Genomic DNA, 20,394 nt, shown 5'->3' with positions numbered 1-20,394 from the left:
GCCACATTTTGCCTTCCTTTCGGGAGGGCGACTTAAAAAGTATAGCAAGTCAGAAGGGGTCTTTAACACATTGCGGTTTTTTTTTGGGGGGGGGTATTGAGTAACAGGGGAGGGTCACTTATTTTCATGCACGGATAAGGGGGAGGGTCACTAATTTTTGTGCATGAACTTTTGAAGGGTCACTATTTTTTACGCAGCGTTTTTTCGAAAAACACGGCCCACCCCCCCCCTCCCTGTTATTTATGTCCAGTCCCTAAATTGAAGGCAATACACTTTGGCAAGCTGTCGCATATATAGTGTACTGTTGGGGTGATAAAACGAAACGGTAAAATCTACCACGTACACCCAAGAAATGCCAAGCAGCCAGTGGGTTACTCTACAGTTGATGTTTTATATGCTATTCTTGTTACCAAGGATACATCTTCTGCACTGATGAATTTGATAGCAAATTTGAAAAATCTACATCGTGTGATTAAGGTGTCTCATAAAAACTAACATCGAAATCTGCTGTAATAAATATAAAATCCAGAGACAATTACTCATTATCAATAGTAAATTTTCATGAATTGCACATAAAGTGTACATGCACTGAGTAGCCCTTGTTTAACTCGACTTCTGATTCATCTACCATTATAAATTGTTGTGATACATTTTAAATAAATAGAGCTTGAGAAACATGCCTGAAAAATTAAAGTAATGATTCAGTACATGGTATAAAATGAATGGAAACAAATACTGATCATAAGTGTACAAAGCACTTAATCTTAGACAAACTTATCATCTCGTAAATCTTTCAGCATCTTCGGAGACTGAGAGTAACTCACCTTGTATTGTGCACTGATACACCTTCACCATGGATACCACATCCAAGATGACTGGGTGTCAAAAGAGATGAAGCGATTAAAAATCTTTATACTGGTGCAAGATTTCGTTTCCCTGTTCAAACCTAACTACATGAATGCATGGGTCCATTCTTACAAGACTTACAAGTCTATCTGTGGTCAGAGTTTGGTGGAAAGACAGTATAATAGACTTGGTTGTGTTCTGTTATCATATAGTGTAATACTCAAAAATCAGCAGAAAATATTCAACCTAATGTGAAATGTCTCAGTTACCAAAGGTTGACTTAAAACTCACACACTCACAATTAACACATCTCACATGATTATTCTATTAACTTCTGTAACGTAACCCCTTAACTAAAGTTAGATTCACCTTTTCAACACAATATCTTGGTATATCCCTATTGTCTTCTGTTATCAAGTTGGAACTCTACACAGGGAAACAGGGTGAAAGGATTAAAATCATTGAAAAATGCACACTGACATGAATAACACAAAATGGAAATCATGCAAAACTGACACGCTTTTGTAAGTGCTTTCTTTTTGTACAGGCAATTAACGTATCACTTGTAGAATTCTAATCATTATCACTGATTGCATTCCTCATCATTTCTCTAATTACTCTGCACATTTGTGCACTCATAATAAACTAAATCAAGGCGTCAAAATTATTTCCTAACAGACACCCTGCATATTAGCCACACACCATGAGAATTGGGTGGTGTTGTGGGCACAAGCATAGGATGATTTCACTGTACCGCCCATCTGAAATCATATCAAAATCAAATCACAGATCACTTATTGATGTATTTGCTGGATCTTGGGATTTGCCTGCTGGCTATTCGGGGAGCCCTCTATTACCTCAGTCCTAGATTGTTTCATCTCTTGAATTTAAATATCAAAACTGCTGATAACAAATCAGTTATTTGGGATGGCCTTCATCAACTGATGCCAATATTACGACTGGATGCATATACTGCATAGTATCTTATGGTAAATAAGTGATAACTGCATGCATGCAAATCTTGCATACTACTATGCTCTGGTTTGAGTTCTTCATATTTAGACGTTACATTTTTATAGTTCACCAAGATCTACAGATTTTCTTGATAAACTTTGTTTGATTTCTCATGAAATCTTCTGTGTGCCAAGAATTTTGTTTTTATGGATGATTTCATGATGTGACCACAGGTTTGCATATTATTAGGTTGTGCTCCATTCTTCCAGCCTGGGATGATAAGCTATGTAGACTCTCTTAATGCAGTTGTCCCGCAGCATTTTGATAGTATCGGGACTTATTCTAGCACGGCCGGCAAACCTTACAAATTCAAGGAATGGGCAGTGATAGGCCATAGTTTTCACTGTCTTGTCAGTAATGTGCAGCATTCTGGGTAACCGGACGCGACTCAGGGGACAGTGAATGGCTAACTGAGACAAGACTTCTTCGGTGACACTGGCACTCTCGCCGTTCAGATCAATGTTTTTGAGGTTGGTACAGTTTCTCGAGAGAGTCATGATCATGTCGTCGTCAACATCGCTATTGCACACGGTCAGTGTTTCTAAATTCTGACAGGAACTGGCCACCGTCATCAAGACATCATACAAGATGTGTCCGACTGGCCAGAGTTTTAAGCACGTCAGTTTACTGGCCCTGTTTTCATCTCGCAACAGCGGATACAGCTCTCTGCCAGTCATGTGGTTGCAGGTGTACACTGTCCAACTCTTCAAGTTGATGCAGTAGTTGACCACAGACTCCATGACAGAGTGCATTATGGTGCAGTGTGAAGAAGAATATGCCATTTTGAGATCCCTCAGCTGGTGTCCTATCTTTGCCAAAGTTCTGTCAAGGGTGTCGGCTGAAATACCGTCTATGTTTGTGTCCAGTTTTCGCAAGTTTGGGAGCCGACAGAAGGCATCATAGAAAGTGGCTTCATCCATGCCTATTGAACTTCCATCCAGTGTTAACGAAACCAAGGTCTCGGGAAAATATGGCAATGAGCAAGTGCCATGATTTCTCTCAAAAAGTTCATGGTAAAAACACAGATTCAGATCAGAGATGTGCTGGCAGCCTCTGAACAAGATTTGCAGACCTTTCTCTGTGATGGTCCTCCATGCCGTCTCGTCCAGCTTCCTTATCTTCAGAGTTCTCAGGTTTTTGCTCTTGTTAGCGAGCTCCTGAAGATTGTAATCGGACACTGCGGTGTTTCCAGTCAGGTAGAAGTGACAGAGCCTCTGGCCAATGCTGGTGATAATCCTAGAGACATGGCTCTCTGTGAGTGGCCTGGAGGTTGCTGCTTTGTGGATGCAGATGAAGAACAAAGATCGGTTGTTGTCGATGAATGAGCACAGGGCATCGTTGTCAAGTCCCAGCGCATCGCAGTGTTCCTCTTGCACAATGATATGTTGGAACGCAGGTGAATGCACTCTTCGTAGGCATGACCCTGTGACCCTGGGCAAGAAAATCAGTTCAAGGGTGATTAACTCCCTTTGGTTCTGAAGCAAAGCCTGCAAGCCTGCGTCGCTGACATTTGCACACCCATCAATGGTCAAACATTCCAGCTGACACCCACTGTCAGACAGTTTTTGTAGAACATCATCATCGATCTGAGCACACTCATGAAAACTTATCTTCTTCAATAAAGCTGAAAACAACTGTTGAATGATAAGTGATACATATTCTGGTGAGAATTTGTCATGGCAAGCAAGTCTCTCAATGACGACCTCTTTAAACTTTGTTGGTAAACTCTCCTGTAGATTTCTTAACAGATGTAAATTATTCTCAATGCACTTTAAGCAAAGGTCAATCAGTTTCTTCAGCATAGTGTTTAAACTCAGTTCAGAAACTCCAGACCTGAGAAGAAAAATAAGTATCACATTATCATTGGATATAGATAGTCTTTTTTCACAGTCTACCATTTGCTTTGTTTATTTCATGTTAGATTTGTGAAAGAAAAAAATGAAAATCAATCAAAAAGTCGCTCATTGCTTGCACCATCTTTTCTGCTTGCTCATCAGTCAATGAGCCCACAAAATTTGGAAATAATTTACATAGTGACTTGTATATAAACACATAAAAGTACAAAACAGTAACTTGCCAAGCTAGTTAATGGAAAACAAATACTTAATTTTACAAAAAGTTCCCAAAAGATGAATAATTATTCTGTGGTATGTGCAGACATATTGTACATACCAATAACCACAAGGGCAAATATACTAATCTCCTTTTCCCAGTGTTGTTACAGCTCACACATATAACTTGCTTTAGCGGCGATCAGACAAGGTCTATTATGGAGTGGTAAAAATTACAATTCACACATAAAAACTGAAATTTACCCTTTTTTGCTCATTTTGGTATATATTGGTTAATTTTGGTATAATTTTCAAAATGAAAAAAACTTAGTCGCGGGTAAAGCCACTATCCTCTGCAAAAGTCTATTGCAATATTTTGGGGAAAGTGCACATAAATCCCAAAAACACATAACAGTGAATATTAAAACACTAAGATGACGGCGAATTTCAAAAGTTGACAACTTCGAAAACTGACATTTTGAAAAATATTCCCCGTCTTTTCTTGTAACAATTTGCTTCCTTTTTTGGAAGAGAAGATTCGTTGGGCAGGCACTTATTACATGCCAATGACATCACATTTTGAATGCAAACCAGCCTAACACATAACTTAAGTATAAATGGCAACTGAATCTTCAGTTGCAGTATCATTTTCCATCGTCTGTGACATTCATGAAATTCTTGTCTGATATAGTGCGTCGTCAACAAGTTTTTGCGTGTTGTAAAATCACCAGTTATCTGCTGCAAGTATATAAGATCTTAAAGTAAAAGTAAAAAATAAATAAACATTATCCTTACTACTTTGGTAATTGTGGAAGATGCTACGATAGGTCCGAACACAATGTATTATACTTGATAATATTTTCGAGAGACGCCATCGCTATGTATTCCGCATGACCGACAATCCAGTTGGTATTACCTCGGGCCTCGGCGCGGCCTGGACCGCCGCGACCGCGCCGATGAAGTTTGTTGCATAACCTCAAGTGACCCCAAACTGCACATGCGTAGTTTCTCTCTACGCTACTTTCAGAATTTGTCAAACGAATTTTGATTGGACAAAATAAAACATCTTTATGACAATCTATCTAGGCATTCATTGAAAATAAAGCTGAGCTACATGGATTGGTACGGTAAAAGTATTGTATTGGCATCCACAGGCGATGGGTCCCTGGAAGGTCCTGTGAAAAAATGATATTTTAGCATCATGTCTGAGTAGCCAATCACAGCATTCGTTCCTTCCTTCCACCATACGTGTCAAAGAACTATTGATTTCGCCTTCACCTGAATCGAGTTGAGGCTTATGATTTAGGAAAATCGGTGTAGGCAATCCTATCGGGCTCCCCGAAACGTTTCTTGCCACTACTATGGCGTTCTGAGCGAAAACACATGGAACTTGCATCGTTTCAGTTATTGTGATGGCGTTGATACAGAACTACCTAACCCGGAAGTGAGCAAATTCAGCCGATGTGTGTACAGGTCGTTTCGTCCCGTCCAAGCAAATAATTACACGTTGTTTTTGAATACGGACATACTCCATGCTCTGATATTGCTGCAAACCTCGCCTGCAGTGTAGTACCCCTTCGAGTCGTTTGAGTGTATTTTGTTTCCATTTTCTAGTCCACACCTTGCAAAGATGGTGCATTGGACATTTTTAATTGTGGTTATTGGACTGTCTCTTTCAGGTACGTAATTCATTTTCTTACATCTCCATGCATGCTTTTGAAGCAAGCCTGTTGTTTTCGACGACCCATGCACTCAGTAACATCATATCCTTCTCAGGATATTTACAGTAAATTAGAGGTAGATTTGACGATCACTTTGCACAGATTTTGTATCAGTTGTATACATCGGACACTTTGGTATTGAATGTTCTTGTTAAAAACATGACAAGTACCCAGAGGAAAAATAATACACTATTAGCTCATCCACGGTCCCTCCAGGGACCGTGGCTCATCGAAGTATACCATCTGGACAATTTCTCAATATCTAGCTCTATGAGACTCTAAGAAATGGTGCTTGAATATGTGTCTATTATTTTGGAAACTATTGGAGTGTAATATAATAATAATATAATATAATATAACACAATATAATATAATATAATTAAAGCACACGCAGCGACGGTATACCATGACATTTTGACCAGTTCACTCCATATATGCACTCGCTATCGCTCGTGCACATATGTCATGAACTGGTCAAAATCGAGTGGTATACCGATGCTGGGTGTGATTTATTGCTATTATATCATAACAGTATATTGAAATTCTGGTGAAAAACTGGCAAAAAAAGATTTTTGCTTAAGCTGAGAGCTCGAGCGTATGCCAGCCGTGGTATATCACCAATATACCACTGTTCTTTACGAGTCTCAACCAATCAGATCGCTATATACTGGTATGATATAATATAATATATAATATAATATAATATAATTTTTATATAATATAATATAATATAATATAATATAATATTATGCAACAGTTGCCTCTGATGTAGCTTTTAAAAATAGACTTTTTAGGGTAAAAAGATGTGCTGACACAGTTTACAAATACTAGTCACATGTTCATACCACAGTCCCTCTATCCACCGGTCTGGAAACGTGGCTGGTTTCTTTGTGACACTCCGTGATATGAACCAACACACGATTCACACCTTAAACAAAGGACACTGACAATGTTCAACTGGCCGCTATATCGATGTCGCTACCCCACGATCCTATGACAGCCGCAATGTGATCGTTCAAAAACATGACGTTTGTGGGTTGTTATTTTCAGAATATCACAAAACATTACAACTTGTTCACTTTAGAAACACTAAACAATTTATTTTTTCATTAAATGGGTAACGTTGCCCCTCTAGATAAAGCTTGAAAGGGACCACACATGTACATTATGGTTGCATTATGATCACGATCGAAAAACAAAATGGCCATGCACTGTTCGCAAGTGTCATGGACTATTGCCCGAAATCAAGAAGACAGGCAAAATCAGCTGAATATTAACATCGACAGCTGAGTAGTTCATTACCAAACTTGTTATTGTGTTGACATGATAGCATTTTGTAAAAGGTATTTACTGTGCCTGAGCGCGAGCGTACGTATCGAGAGTTCGCCATATCACAGTCCCTCTAGTGGATAGAGGGACTGTGGCCATATTGACGCTACATGGGAAAATATATATGCGAAAAAAATTTACGTGCATTTCTGCAGTTGTCGTTCCTATTCTGCTCAGTTAACAGACATAATTTCACAGAATATTACACAGAAAACATATTTAGATCATATTTGGAGGCACTGACTACTAGCATTGAAAGAGAAGGGGGACCACAAATTTTCCGGTGTGATTCCAGCCGTTGCTTGTGCTACGTACGTCAACACACTCGCAGCGGTCAACCCCAGAAATTATCGCACACTATCATCATTTACGATGGGATAAGGATCACGAAAAACACACACCGGTTTCAGGATATGATAATGTCTGTCTTCGTGTCGTAGATAGACGCAGAGAACACTTAATAGAGCCAAAAACAGCGAAAATTCGAGAAAAGCGTACACACAATCGGGGGACTGTGGCATGCAGGACAAACCCAAGCTACGCATTATCACGTGACTGGCCCTCGTATCGCGGTTCGGCTGTGCGGTCTAGGTGATTGACACCTTTTACAATAGGCGTTTCCAGACCGGTGGATAGAGGGACTGTGTTCATACATATCTGTAGTTTAATGGCAAGTTTGTACGGGATTGTTATACAATGCATTTAAAATGTATTTTATTGAGAGATTGATAAGTGTTTATACAGGCACATGCTTATAGAACATACTAATACAATGGCTGCTAGCTCAAGATGTCACTCCAGATAAAATTCATTGCTGGCCAATTTGAAAATTTACCATTCATATCTCCTTCATGCTGTATCAACATTATGGTATGATTGTGATTTTAGTGATGAGAATGAAGTTACAAAGTTTTAAAATGTTTTATTTGAAATCAAATTTATTTCTTGTGCGTCCATTTTTCAGACCAGCAATTCAGCATACTTTACAGCATGGATCACCACAAAAATATACCAAGTAGCCATGGACTAATTCAGTCATCTCTATATTATTGCTTGATCTGTTTTGAAGCCATGTGTTTTTGTTTAATGCAGTACATTATATGATTGTTCCAAATAATTTGGGTAAAACATGTATACATAATGAGCAATTTGGCTGTTTGGGAGGAAAAGTGCATTTTCAAGTCAGACTATTTAGACGTTTTATTCATTGTAGGGTTGATCGATGTTTTTCTATTATTCATTGATTCCACAGGAGCTGATGTTGCACAGAGCCAGCAACAACAGCAGGATGATAGCAGGCAACAAACAGGCCAAGCACCAAAGATACCACGTAATTACAAAGTGCCTCCAGGTCATCCAGGACCTCACCAGCCCCCAGGTCATCCAGGACCTCACCAGCCCCAGCAGCAACAGTCATCACAGCAGCAGCAACAGCAACATCAGCAGCAGCATCCTTCACTAGGGGGTTACAAACCCAGTGGGAACATTTTAAAACCTGCTGAACAGCAGCAGCCACCGCAGCAACACCAACAGCAGCAAGTGCAGCAACAGCCAGTCAATGTGAACGGAAATACTGTGGCTGGCAAACCACCTGGACATGTACCGCCAGATCTGCGGCAAAAACAGCAGGAAGCACAGCAACAGCTGAAACAGTGGCAGGCACTGCAACAGGAAGCGCAGCGACAGCTGAATCAGCCACAAGCACAGCAACACCAAGAGAAAGCAGATTTGAATGAACAATCAGAGTATGCAGATCACATTCCTCCTCATGAACTTCAACAACAACAACAACAACAACAACAACAACAACAACAACAACAACAACAACAATATGATCATTTTCATCAACAACAAGCAGATTTGAATAAACAATCAGAAAACAATCACATTCCTCCGCATGAACTGCAAAAACAGCAACATCAAAATCACCAACAGCAGCAACAGCCAACAAATTCAAATCCAAGAATTGATAACACTGACCATATTCCACCACATGAAGAGCAACAGCAGACTCAGCAACCTCAACAGCCACTAGATACTAGCAAACAATCAGAAAATAAACATCATATACCCCCACATTTACAACAAGAACAACACCAGGAGCAGCAACAACATCAACCTCCAGTCCAGCAGCAATACCAGCAACCTGGTTCACTGCCAGTCCAACAACAACAACAACAACAACAACAACAACAACAACAGCAAGTACATGTACAACCCAAGCAGCAGGTACCAGCAGCACAACCAAATCTGCAATATCAAGGTCATGAACACCAATTTCAAGAGAAAAAAGTACCCCAAGTACCCCCAGGAAACCAACAGCAGCAGGAAACACTGGCACAACAACATGAACAGCATTCTCAGCCTGTTAAAAATCGTCACCGTGGAGATCAACTGCTCCATCATGAACAGCAGAATACAGTAAACCAACACATACCGGGACAGCAAAATGACAGGACAGTTCATACACCTGGTAGGACTTTGGAAAAACCACCAATCGCACTCCATGGTGATTCCAGTGGGAAGGATACTAACGTGCCAGAAGATGCAAATGCAAAGGTGTTAAAAACGGAAAACGGGAATACTGCAATAAATGAAGATGTCAATGTTGACAGTGAGTCTCCTGATGTGAAACCAATTGAGGAACCGCCAACAGAGCCAGCTGTAGATGATGAAACTGCAAAAATAGGTAACTTATTTTGATACTGTATCATTCTGATAGTGATTTATCATGTGTAGCAAAATAGTATAGAATGTGTGTTTCACTGTGAGATCTTTCCCAAAAGCCAGTACTTTAACCCTTATCTTGCCAGACCTGTCACTGCCCTGTCTGCCAAAGTCAGTAAAAAGCAGCATTGAGCCAAAACCATATATGTATAATCTATTTTCACCCACCTGGCATAGTATGCTGTAGCAGGTTTAGTAAGTAAAAATGCACGTTTACAGTTTCTGTGATTTCAGACTGAGAGGCCTTCTCAGTTCAAGTGTGCAGGTCATCGTTTAAATGCAACATATTGATCGAGCTCTTGTTTTAACCAACTTGGCCTGATGGTAACATATGAACTTGGCAGGACAGGGGTTAAAAAGCAGCTGTAACACCATGGTTGCACAGTGTTGCACTGTTGTCATGCTGACAGCCAATTGTTTTAGTTCCACTTTATTAGAATGTCAGGCATTTTCTGCAAAGAAAAAATGCAGGAAATGCTAGCAGGAAAAATATGCAAATGTAAATAAGGTTTTTGTAACCCGTGTATCTGGTTTGTAATGTTAAAGTGTGCAAGTGATGTTGTTACCGTTTGATTTCAGCTGAGGCAACATATCAAAGAGCTCTACCACTTTTGAACACAACAAAAGAAGACAAGAAGAGGTAAATATAGCAAAGTTAAATTGTTTATTTGCTTGAATTGAATCAGAGTATCACCATGTTTACAATTTATGCATAGTATTCAAAGACAAATACAGATTCAGCTCATATCACAATGGCTTTGTCAAAAAGCAGGTAGCAGGTCATAAATAAGATGGGTTTGCATATTATACAGCATCTAGTTGATATGCTGGCACAGTGCATGTTAGTTAGCAAGTGTTTTTTGTACGGCTGTGCGTGGACCTTCATGTATCTATTGCAATATTTGCTGTTCATTTACACAGCCCAGTCAGTAAGCCCCACAACAGTAAGTATAACAGTCTTGGCTCAGAGATTGTAGTAGCACTGTGGATAATTATAATCTAGCTATGGAGTCTGACCAATACCCATACTAATTGTTGGGGGCGCAAAGTTATTGATTCAGAGACTCTCTAGCTAGGTTAGAATTATCCATGCCATGCTACAGTCTCTGTATGGAGATTGTAAGTGTACATTACCCATTGAATATCACCATGGTCTTTTACCAGTTAGCGCCAGAACACCAAAGGCTAGACCCACCAGAAAAGTCATCATATACATGTAGGTTCATCCAAGGCTCGCTATATATTATGTTCCTTTTCATTTATTTTAGAGGGTATTCATTACTTGAAGTTGCTGCCTACATGAACCACACATCGTCCCAAGAGCTAGTCAGCTATGCCTACTTGTTTGGTGACTATCTACCATTCAATGTCAGTGGCACTTTTGATATGTGTACCAACCTTGTAGAGAAAGGATCTCCAAAGGGTCAGACTGTAAGTATCAGATTCTCTGTTGCATGTACAATTCTATCTGGAGAAACGTGGAAAATCTGACATTTCGTATATAAAAAAACTTTCAGCCTAACAGTTTTATTTAATAATAACAATTGATTATATAAATTGAAGTTTAATGAGGTGCAGCATCTGTATGCATGATGCAGTACATACATGATAAACTCATAACTTAAAGTGCTTTGTCATTCAATCACTGTAATCTCTCATATGGTATTTGTGTGCATGCAGTACTTGATATAAAAAAGTGGGATATGTCATTAGCACACATTTGCCTTGTACTAGACATATTTTTCCATATTGAGCACATGTACGTTTTATCTCCAACCGTGAAATTATAATGCACAACGTCATTGTGAGGTACAGCCCACATGACTGTTAGAAAACGTGAGATGGGATTTTGTTTGTCTTTTGTTTCAGTGTTTAGGTTTCATGTACGGGGCAGGCATTGGTGTCAATTCAAGCCAAGCCAAGGCGTTGGTGTTCCACACGTTTGGCGCCCTTGGTGGTGATCCACTTGCCCAGATGACGATGGTAATCACGTTTAAATAATCTTATGCAATTGTTGTAGGTGAATGATATAATGGCAGATTGCCACTGAAAGAAAAAGAAAAATTTTTGATGCAGTTGGAATATATTTATCATCACAAGTTTCATGTTGCAATGAAGTCCCAACAGTCTTTGATGTTCTCATAAGATCTTCAAGTCCATACAGATCTGCATATACACTGTCTATTATTAATTTGTATAACCAAACAAACAAAGAATAGAGCAAGAAATATAGGTGTGTTCTCCTTTAAAAGAATGTTTATAATTTTATGAAAAAGGTTATTTACCGGTATATCATGTGCATTGGTGGTGACAAAGATCTATAGACTACTTGCCAATAGTTTTATGCACGAAACCTTCCATTTCATTCGGCAATTGGAAGAATGTCACCTAGTGTATGTTGATGAAGATTTTGACCATTCTTTTGCACAAGAATGAGCTCAGTGTTTCAAAACAAAAAACTACAGAAATCTTGTCATAAATTTTTGAACACAAGTTTGACCTTGCCTACATTTGTTGTTTTCAGGGATACAGGTATTGGGCTGGCATTGGTGTAAGTCAGAGCTGTGAGTCAGCTTTGACATACTACAGAAAAGTAGCCACCAAAGGTGAGTGTATAGTTTGATTTGTCTTTCAATGAACCATCATCTTTTTTACTTCTTTACAATGAAACTGACTTTTACAATGATCAAATTTGGTCCATTAAATCCAACAAGGTACATAATAATATATGTCATTCTCTCCTATCAAGAAATTTGGAAAGGTTTAGAACTAGTCCTCGATGTGCAATTGTGACAACGAAGGCTTTGATAAAAAGTTTGGCATCACAATTGACTTCTTATAATACTGAAAAGCTTTCATTGTTGCCCAAATATTTCAGTCATTGACTGCAGTTCTTTCTATAAATATTACCAAGCATCAGATTTTTGCAGTGGTTTGAATATTACAACACGCATTTTAATGTTGTGTTCATTATGTGTCTACAGTTGCAGAGGACGTGTCACTTAGCGGGGGTGCTGCGGTACAACGTGTACGTTTACATGATGAGGCAGAGACATCAGGGGCAGCCACTGGTTTATTGGACGAAGACCTGGTCCAATATTATGAACTGCTTGCAGATAAGGGAGATATACAGGCTCAGGTAAAATTATTGTCATTCTTTTGTGAAAAACAAGAGGCACTGATATTATTAGATAAGCATCAGTCACATGCTGCTGGTATCATACACCCTTTTCCCATTCGAAATAGCAAAGTAGTTGTACAACACAAAGATAACAGCTATATGTAATTTGTTTATACAAAAGTTATGATATTTCTTCTTGCCAGAATTTTGTGATTGAGTATTAACCAGCAGTATTGATATATTGGTGAACGTTTTCCTTAATTTGTAGGTTGGTCTTGGTCAACTCCATTACCAAGGAGGAAGAGGAGTTGAGCAAAATCACAATGTAAGTTTGAGTTCTAAGTGTATGTGAGGTGAAGACAGTCACTGTCTCTGACATTTATTGCCTTTGATTGGAAAGTCTAGTTTGTGCTTCAAGCTTCAAGAATGCTCACAGACTACAACGTGCTAGTAGTTTTCATCCATACCTGACCGGACCCATCACAGTCATAGGGTATGCTCATTTGGTTGTGCAAAGGATTTCTTTGAAATGCTAGATTATCCATAACAAGTTTATTGCACTTTAATGATCAAAGTTCTGGTACTCGTGGTTTGATCTGCAGACAAGGAAATGGATATGAAAAAAATTAATGATACATTTTTGAATCAGGAAAAGAATGAATGGAATATTTTATGATAGCTCTAGTGACACCGCTGGATATAATCAGAACAAATCAAGCCACAATCAGACCAAGCTACGTATACTGAAGTGGAAAGACTACGCTTATAAAAAATTTCTAATCTTCTGTTTTCTACAGAGAGCATTGAACTATTTCATGCAAGCAGCAGAGGCTGGTAATGCTAATGCACAGGCTTTCCTTGGAAAGGTATGTCAGTCTTCTGTTTTGTAACTCTCTAGATATGTTGCCAACTTTCAGCATATCATATATGCTTTAATTTATTAATTTAAACATCGGCCTTTGAGGGCTTGATGACAAAACTGCCTGAGGACATTTCAGTTGGTACCATTAATTTATATGTTTTGGTTATGCATGTTAATTTACCAGAGTTTAATGCCTTAATAATTCTCAGTCCATCCACCCGTCATTTCTTCTGTTGTTTTTTCTCAATTGACAGATGTATTCTGAAGGCAGCCCACTGATAAAACAGGACAATGACACAGCTCTGAAGTATTTCAAGAAAGCGGCAGATCAGGGGAACCCTATAGGACAGAGTGGTATGGGCTTGATGTACCTCTATGGTAGCGGGGTTGAGCAGGTATGTCCATCGTAGTGGAGTGGATTCCGTTTTAGTGCAGTTTTTAGTAATGATGAAATAGACCAAAATTGTCCAAATCATCAGCTGATTTAAAATGTCATGTAGACCTGTTGAAAATCATAGAGGCAGGCAGGCATGCATCCAACAATGCAGTATGTTAATACTGTCAGCTGTTAGCAATAGGATAGAAATGCATATTATCTTGTATTATCATGTGAGTGAGGCACAACCATAGAGTCCTCCAATATGTTAATAAAAAATGATGTCAGACACTTATATATGGTCAATAGTCAACAAACTCTTGTTAGATTTCTTTACATAGACCCACATTGACGACAGTGGCACACAGTTATATTTGGTGAAGACACTTCAATGAGCCAGTCTCCTTCCTCAAGTGATTTATCATGGTTGAAATGATTCTGTGTACTCAGAGTGTGTCACAAAACTGTCACTGGTCTGTTTTATAAAACTCTGCCTTGACAGAGTGTGGTGATGCTTCCTGTGTTTGTAAATGAAATTGTGTCTCTGAGAACCCATTTTGTGCACAAAATTAATCAACCCCCCCCAAAAAAAACAAAAACAAAAACAAAACATACAAAAAACCCCAAAAAATCAAAAACAAAAACAAAAAAAAAGAAAGAAACAAAAAACAGATTCTCATTGTTTCTTTTGTGTAGGATTATCATAAGGCATTACAGTTTTTCCAAATGGCTGCTGACCAGGGATGGGTTGATGGCCAGTTACACCTAGGAACCATGTATTACAGTAAGTTTTAAGCAAATATTTGCTTCATTTAATGGTGTACTATCATTGGTGTACATTTGAAATTTTATCGTATGGATTGCAAATACCGTAAACCATATGTTCAACATTACCATGTTGATACATATGAATTTGACATTTATAAATTTTAGGTCTGCATGTAAGCACTGGAGACTCAACATCTATTCTATACTTCCCCCATTAGGTGGATTGGGAGTGAAGAGAGACTACAAAATGGCTGTCAAATATTTCAATCTGGCTTCACAGTCTGGTCACGTCCTTGCATTCTTCAATCTGGCCCAGATGCATGCAGCTGGCACTGGAGTAATGAGGTCATGTCATACAGCAGTGGAGGTAAGCATCAACTAACAAACCACTGCTATGGGGGAAGCCATGGAATTATATTGCATTGTGAATACCGTACAGTTCATGTTATTATGATGATACATAAGGTTTCAAAATTAATGGATTTGTTTGTATTAAACCACAATGTGCGTGAGTTATTAAAATATAGTACCTCTGTGCATGCGAATCCTTTCTATTTCTAGTCATGTTATAATGTGTGCCTGATGTGCATAAATTTTGGGAGTGATGCTTGGTAAATGCTGTACTGAAGGTGGCGTTGCTCTTAACCAACACTTTTTCAAAGCAGAATTTCTTATCAAAGATGGCATGAAAATCTCCTCACACTATATGTTTTCAAAAAGCAGAGAATCTAAAGTTTAGTATGGTACATGTAGCATTAGTTTACTCGAAGAATGAAGGGGTATATATTTGGGGAAGAAAACCTCAATTTTGGTATTCATGATAAAAAATTAAGTCAAAAACTTGATGCTACTTTATGAAATTTAATACCTCATATGTAGAAAAAACTACGATTTTGTTTTGCATTACCTATTTCTCATTCTTAAATGGCAGGGGTTGAAAGACTGACATTCAAAAAAGTGATTAAAATCATGATAAGCAAAATTGAAACGACTCTCATACAAATGTGAAAAGTTCATTGCCAAACAAAATTGTCATCTTGTTATTTTGTATATAAAGAACATAATGTGGAAATTTCACCAAATTTGACCCAGCCGGAGTGGAGTTAATTTTTTGAAATGTCTAAAACAGTAGAAAAAGAACCCAAGAAATCAGGTGATTTGCATAAATTTACACTACTTTCTCACCTGTACTACTGCTTGTCATGTGTAAAGGTGAACCCAACCATTATTCTAATCTTGGGTTAAAAATTAATGAAAATTGAATGATTCTTTGCAAAAAGTGATTGTGCAACGCCACTGTAAAAGTTGTTGAGTCTTTGGTGCTGAAGAACCAGAACACCATGATAATTGTACACACACAATCACATATACATTCTGTAGACTCTTATTTAGCCACCTCTTCTGTGAAAAATAGTAACATCTATTCCATTCAAATAGCCATAATTTTGACTCTGTTTCATAATTTTGTCAAATGAAGATGATTGCAACTAGCTCCTGACCTTTTGACAAATAGAAGCAAACACTTCCATATAATAAATATCTTGTAGGAAAAGATCATCCAGGGAAAATTCCATTGTCATTCAAAATTCACTGAATACTGAGATACATGTATTGTATTCCTGTAGCTGTTCAAAAATGTAGCAGAGCGAGGGCGCTGGTCAGAGCTCCTGATGGAGGCCCATACAAGTTACAAGGAAGGAAACATTGACACAGCCTTGATAAAATACGTGTTCCTGGCAGAACTTGGATATGAGGTTGCTCAGAGTAACGTTGCATATATTTTGGATCAGGGTAAGTTTGTAAATTCATTCCGTGATCATAACTTCCAGACTTCTTTTAATGTATTGTGTTTGGATGCTGTTGAATTCCAAAATCATCACTGTGTTGATGGCTGATGTTGATCAGTTCCAGATCTTCTTGATTCAACTGACGTATGAGTAACTCACCTTTATCTGGAGGTTGTATGCACAATGATTGCATATATTCTTATGGAATAATTGACTCTTGCAGAACATTGAAATATAGGCAATTTAGGTTTTGGCAGCATGCTTCTTTATTCAAGTTTTACCAAACATTCTGATGATTTTAGGATCTGTCAGTGGAACAGTCACACAAAATTTGTTCTGCTGGTATGAAAATTGAACCTTAGGTTAAAAAGGGAAATTAAAGGTGCAGAATTAATTTACGATCAATGTTCACTGTTAGTACAGTATGATGTCCTTTCTAGCTGTGATTCAAATGTTAGATTGATATTAAATTGAACATGGAAAGGTTAAACATCTGACAGAATTGTAGAAATTGTGCTAAGAGCTATATTTTTCTTTCCTTCCTTATGGTTGAACTTTGAAGTTTTGATTTTTACCATTGCAGGTGAGAGTGGTCTGTTCACAAACCACGACACACACAAGAGGGCATTACTGCAATGGAGCAGAGCGGCAGCACAGGGTATGTCTTAAACATTACCACTCTGTATTATAAAATGTTCAGTTTTCTGAAGTATCAAGGTTTTTTTTTTTTCAAAATCCTATCGTCAAAACTTATTGTCAAGGATTACGATGATGAAATTGAAATAGAGTGTAGAAATGAATCCAAATATACAGTTTTAAATCTAAAATGAGAAATTAAAGGATCAGAAGTAATTTATTTTTCTTGTTTTTGATATTCAGCTTCTTCTTTTGAAAAATGAAAATGTACGCTACATAGGTGGTGTGTTGCATGTCTGGTGTAATAGAACTTTTTCTATGATGTTGTATCTTTCAAACACAAATTTTGTTCCCCGACTCAAAAATTGCCAAGATGATTATTTATGTATTTCAATTTTGTGTACATTTCCTTAGGTTACACCCATGCTCGTGTCAAGCTTGGCGATTACCATTACTATGGCTATGGCACTGATGTTGACTATGAGACTGCAGCCTTGCACTATAGGCTGGCCTCTGAACAGCAACACAGCGCTCAAGCCATGTTCAACCTGGGTTACATGCATGAGATGGGATTGGGCATGAAGCAAGTAAGTTAATACTCTACTAAAAGTCTAATTTTGACGAATGTCTGTTTCTGCCCTTATCTGTTTAACTATTACATATTTGGGCGCAAGGAACAACAGTAAGGGTAATTTTGATTTTTTCAAGAATATTCTTCCACATTAAAAGTTCTCGTGAGCATTGGCTGGACAACATCAGATAAGATTGAACTTGTAAGAGATAGTTTGACTGCAAGGTCATCAGGTATTTGACGTGCCTTTGAACTGAATTGACTTTGCAGTTAAAAAGTTAACCCTTAGGAGAAATGGTTTGCATCACTAGTTTTGTTGGAATGTGTACTCATTGCACCATTGTAAGAAGAGAAAAAGTCCTTGTTTTCCTTATGCAATTCATCTACTGCAAGGTTTTTTTTTAACAAGTAGAATGATATCCATCCACTGTTTGAATCTGACAGGACATTCATTTGGCGAAACGATTTTATGATATGGCAGCTGACACCAACTCAGACGCATATGTTCCTGTGATGTTAGCCCTTGCCAAGCTTGGACTCAAACACTCTCTGGATTATATGGAAGCAGTAAGTATTGCAGTTGTCAAGTTCAAGTTTGTTCACTTTACAGACAAAACAACCTTAAATAATAGGGTGTTGTATGTCTGTATCTCTCTGAAGTAAAGATACCCCTCATTGTTTGATGAGTGATTTGTGTCAGTAGATATATGTTACCCTGGTGACATGAAAAGGATGTGTTGATGGTATTACTTATATTTGTTCAACAGTTACATGTATGTAGTACAGTTTGTGTGCCGTTATTGCACCCATGCTGCTCCTGCGATAGTTTTAGTCTTACAACCTGTTTTTCAATTTAGTTGCATTTATAGTACAATGATTACGTTAATACTTCAGATGACTTTGACACAATGACTTTGTTTTCATTGCAGAATTACAACTGGTCAGACTTCAGCATGGAGAGTTACTTTGGATCTGACTGGGATATTTATTTAATGACAATTTTGGCCATGATTTTAGGACTTTTAATATTCCTTCGAAGACGGCAAAGATAGGAGTATATCACTGCGTTCCAATGTCGGTACCTTGAAGTACTGTCGATGTTGCTTGCCTGTATATCAGCGTTGTCATTTGTTCACCGGGGCTAACACCAAAATGGTCAAGAACTCTCACTTTTTACATGTACATGTATATATTATGCGTCAAAGTTGCAGTTGGAACAGTCAAGACGACATTCTGTATTTTTTAAAACAATAATTGCTTTGAGGAGTTTTCAGTCTGTGGCGCCATCAGCCAGTCTGCATTTCAAGACAGGCACAAAAGGCCCGGCAGGAGAATTTGTAGAGAAACAAAGTTGCAGCATTGTACAGGATATGCATAAGATATATACACATGTTACCTTTTCTCAAACTTCTTTGTTTGTTTTGAGTCCCATTCTGTCATTTAAAAATTTTGTGGTCATATCAATGATCAGTGCTCAATTTGGATTCAGAGAACAAGAAATCGAAAAAGAGGTATTTGTTATCATACAAATTTTCACAGCTACCATCTTTCACACTGTAAAATTAAGTCCATGTATTCGATTTTAGGATTTAATACTTTCTTGTACCTTGAGAAGGATCTTGTACCAACTGTTTCTTTTTCCTTTTTTTGTTACAAGCTTATCAATAATCGAAGACGCTGAACTGTGTGCATATATTTTTGTTGAAACAATGAAAGATGTAAAATTTCAACACTACAAGTTTTTGAAGTGGGTTACTTGTAAGTTACATTTTAGTCTCTTTGTGGGAAGTGATAGCCTAATAAAGTAAAAAGTGAAGAACCAAATGAGATACAATTGTTGGAAACTTTCTCTTAGGCACTTGTTGTACATGAAATTTTTTTCAAAAAGACACATGAATAACTATTGCTGTAATTGAATAAGGCATTGAAACCCTCTGTAGGAATTAAGTCTTTAGTGGACCCATTCACATTTTTTGCGAACTGGAGAGAATCTTATGATATGAGTTCTTGCCTAATGGTATCTTTTGGTACCTGTTCTGGTTGATTTTTATACCAATTCATGATCATTTGTGAAATTTACAAAGCCTTACAGCTTCACAAATGAAGTGACAATGAATGTTTTAATGTAAAAAAACCAAACTTTCCTGTGTAGGATGGTAATGACTGCCATCAATAGTAAGAGTCTAATTTGAAAAAAATAAACGTTTCAGGTTTTGAAAGCAATTCTCTTACTTTAGCTGATGACATAAATAATTGAAAGATATAAATGGATGTGTATTTTTAGCTCACATTTGGTGTACCAATGTTTTTTATTTATTTTGATGGAAATAAGTAAATGATGTATACTGTATCTTTACATTCAATCCCCAGTCATACATGTTGATTACAATTGAAATCACAAAAGGGTACTGTCACATAAAAGATAATTTATGTCATGTTTTCTGTCATCTTTTGTTTTAGCATAATTGTTTTAAGGCAAGAAAGCTTTTCAAAGTTTTGTTTTAGTTCTGATCATGTATTTCATCACATTTGACTTAATTAATATGCAAAAAATAAATAAAAAAATGAAATGATTATGAATCACA

At 37.7% G+C, this 20,394-nt stretch overlaps 2 protein-coding genes across 2 annotated transcripts; one reads left to right on the top strand and one right to left on the bottom strand.

The window, feature by feature from the left end:
• Positions 1–1,378: 1,378 nt before the first annotated feature.
• Positions 1,379–4,904, bottom strand: LOC139150078 (uncharacterized). The gene is made up of 2 exons (XM_070722235.1): positions 4,707–4,904; positions 1,379–3,693 (listed from the first exon to the last, which is right to left on the bottom strand). Exon 2 carries the CDS (start codon positions 3,660–3,662, stop codon positions 2,046–2,048), a length of 1,617 nt encoding a protein of 538 aa, XP_070578336.1. The 5' UTR covers positions 3,663–3,693; positions 4,707–4,904; the 3' UTR covers positions 1,379–2,045.
• Positions 4,905–5,020: 116 nt separating this feature from the next.
• LOC139150077 (protein sel-1 homolog 1-like) lies at positions 5,021–20,394 on the top strand. The gene is made up of 17 exons (XM_070722233.1): positions 5,021–5,590; positions 8,214–9,650; positions 10,268–10,328; positions 10,957–11,119; positions 11,558–11,671; positions 12,213–12,294; positions 12,673–12,827; positions 13,078–13,134; positions 13,607–13,675; positions 13,926–14,066; positions 14,744–14,831; positions 15,034–15,182; positions 16,441–16,606; positions 17,186–17,260; positions 17,653–17,825; positions 18,254–18,376; positions 18,739–20,394. The coding sequence occupies exons 1-17, from the start codon at positions 5,542–5,544 to the stop codon at positions 18,859–18,861; spliced, it is 3,225 nt and encodes a 1,074-aa protein (XP_070578334.1). The 5' UTR covers positions 5,021–5,541; the 3' UTR covers positions 18,862–20,394.

Source organism: Ptychodera flava, chromosome 14 (genome assembly GCF_041260155.1).
Source record: "Ptychodera flava strain L36383 chromosome 14, AS_Pfla_20210202, whole genome shotgun sequence".
NCBI lineage: Eukaryota > Metazoa > Hemichordata > Enteropneusta > Ptychoderidae > Ptychodera > Ptychodera flava.
This window is presented reverse-complemented; position numbering and strand designations above follow the sequence as displayed.

Coding starts and splice junctions, on each gene's coding strand:
- LOC139150078 (XM_070722235.1), bottom strand. CDS start 3,662: ATGCTGAAGAAACTGATTGACCTTTGCTTAAAGTGCATTGAGAATAAT.
- LOC139150077 (XM_070722233.1), top strand. CDS start 5,542: ATGGTGCATTGGACATTTTTAATTGTGGTTATTGGACTGTCTCTTTCA. Junction 11,672..12,212: donor CACTTGCCCAGATGACGATG/GTAATCACGTTT, acceptor TGTTGTTTTCAG/GGATACAGGTATTGGGCTGG. Junction 13,135..13,606: donor GAGTTGAGCAAAATCACAAT/GTAAGTTTGAGT, acceptor TGTTTTCTACAG/AGAGCATTGAACTATTTCAT.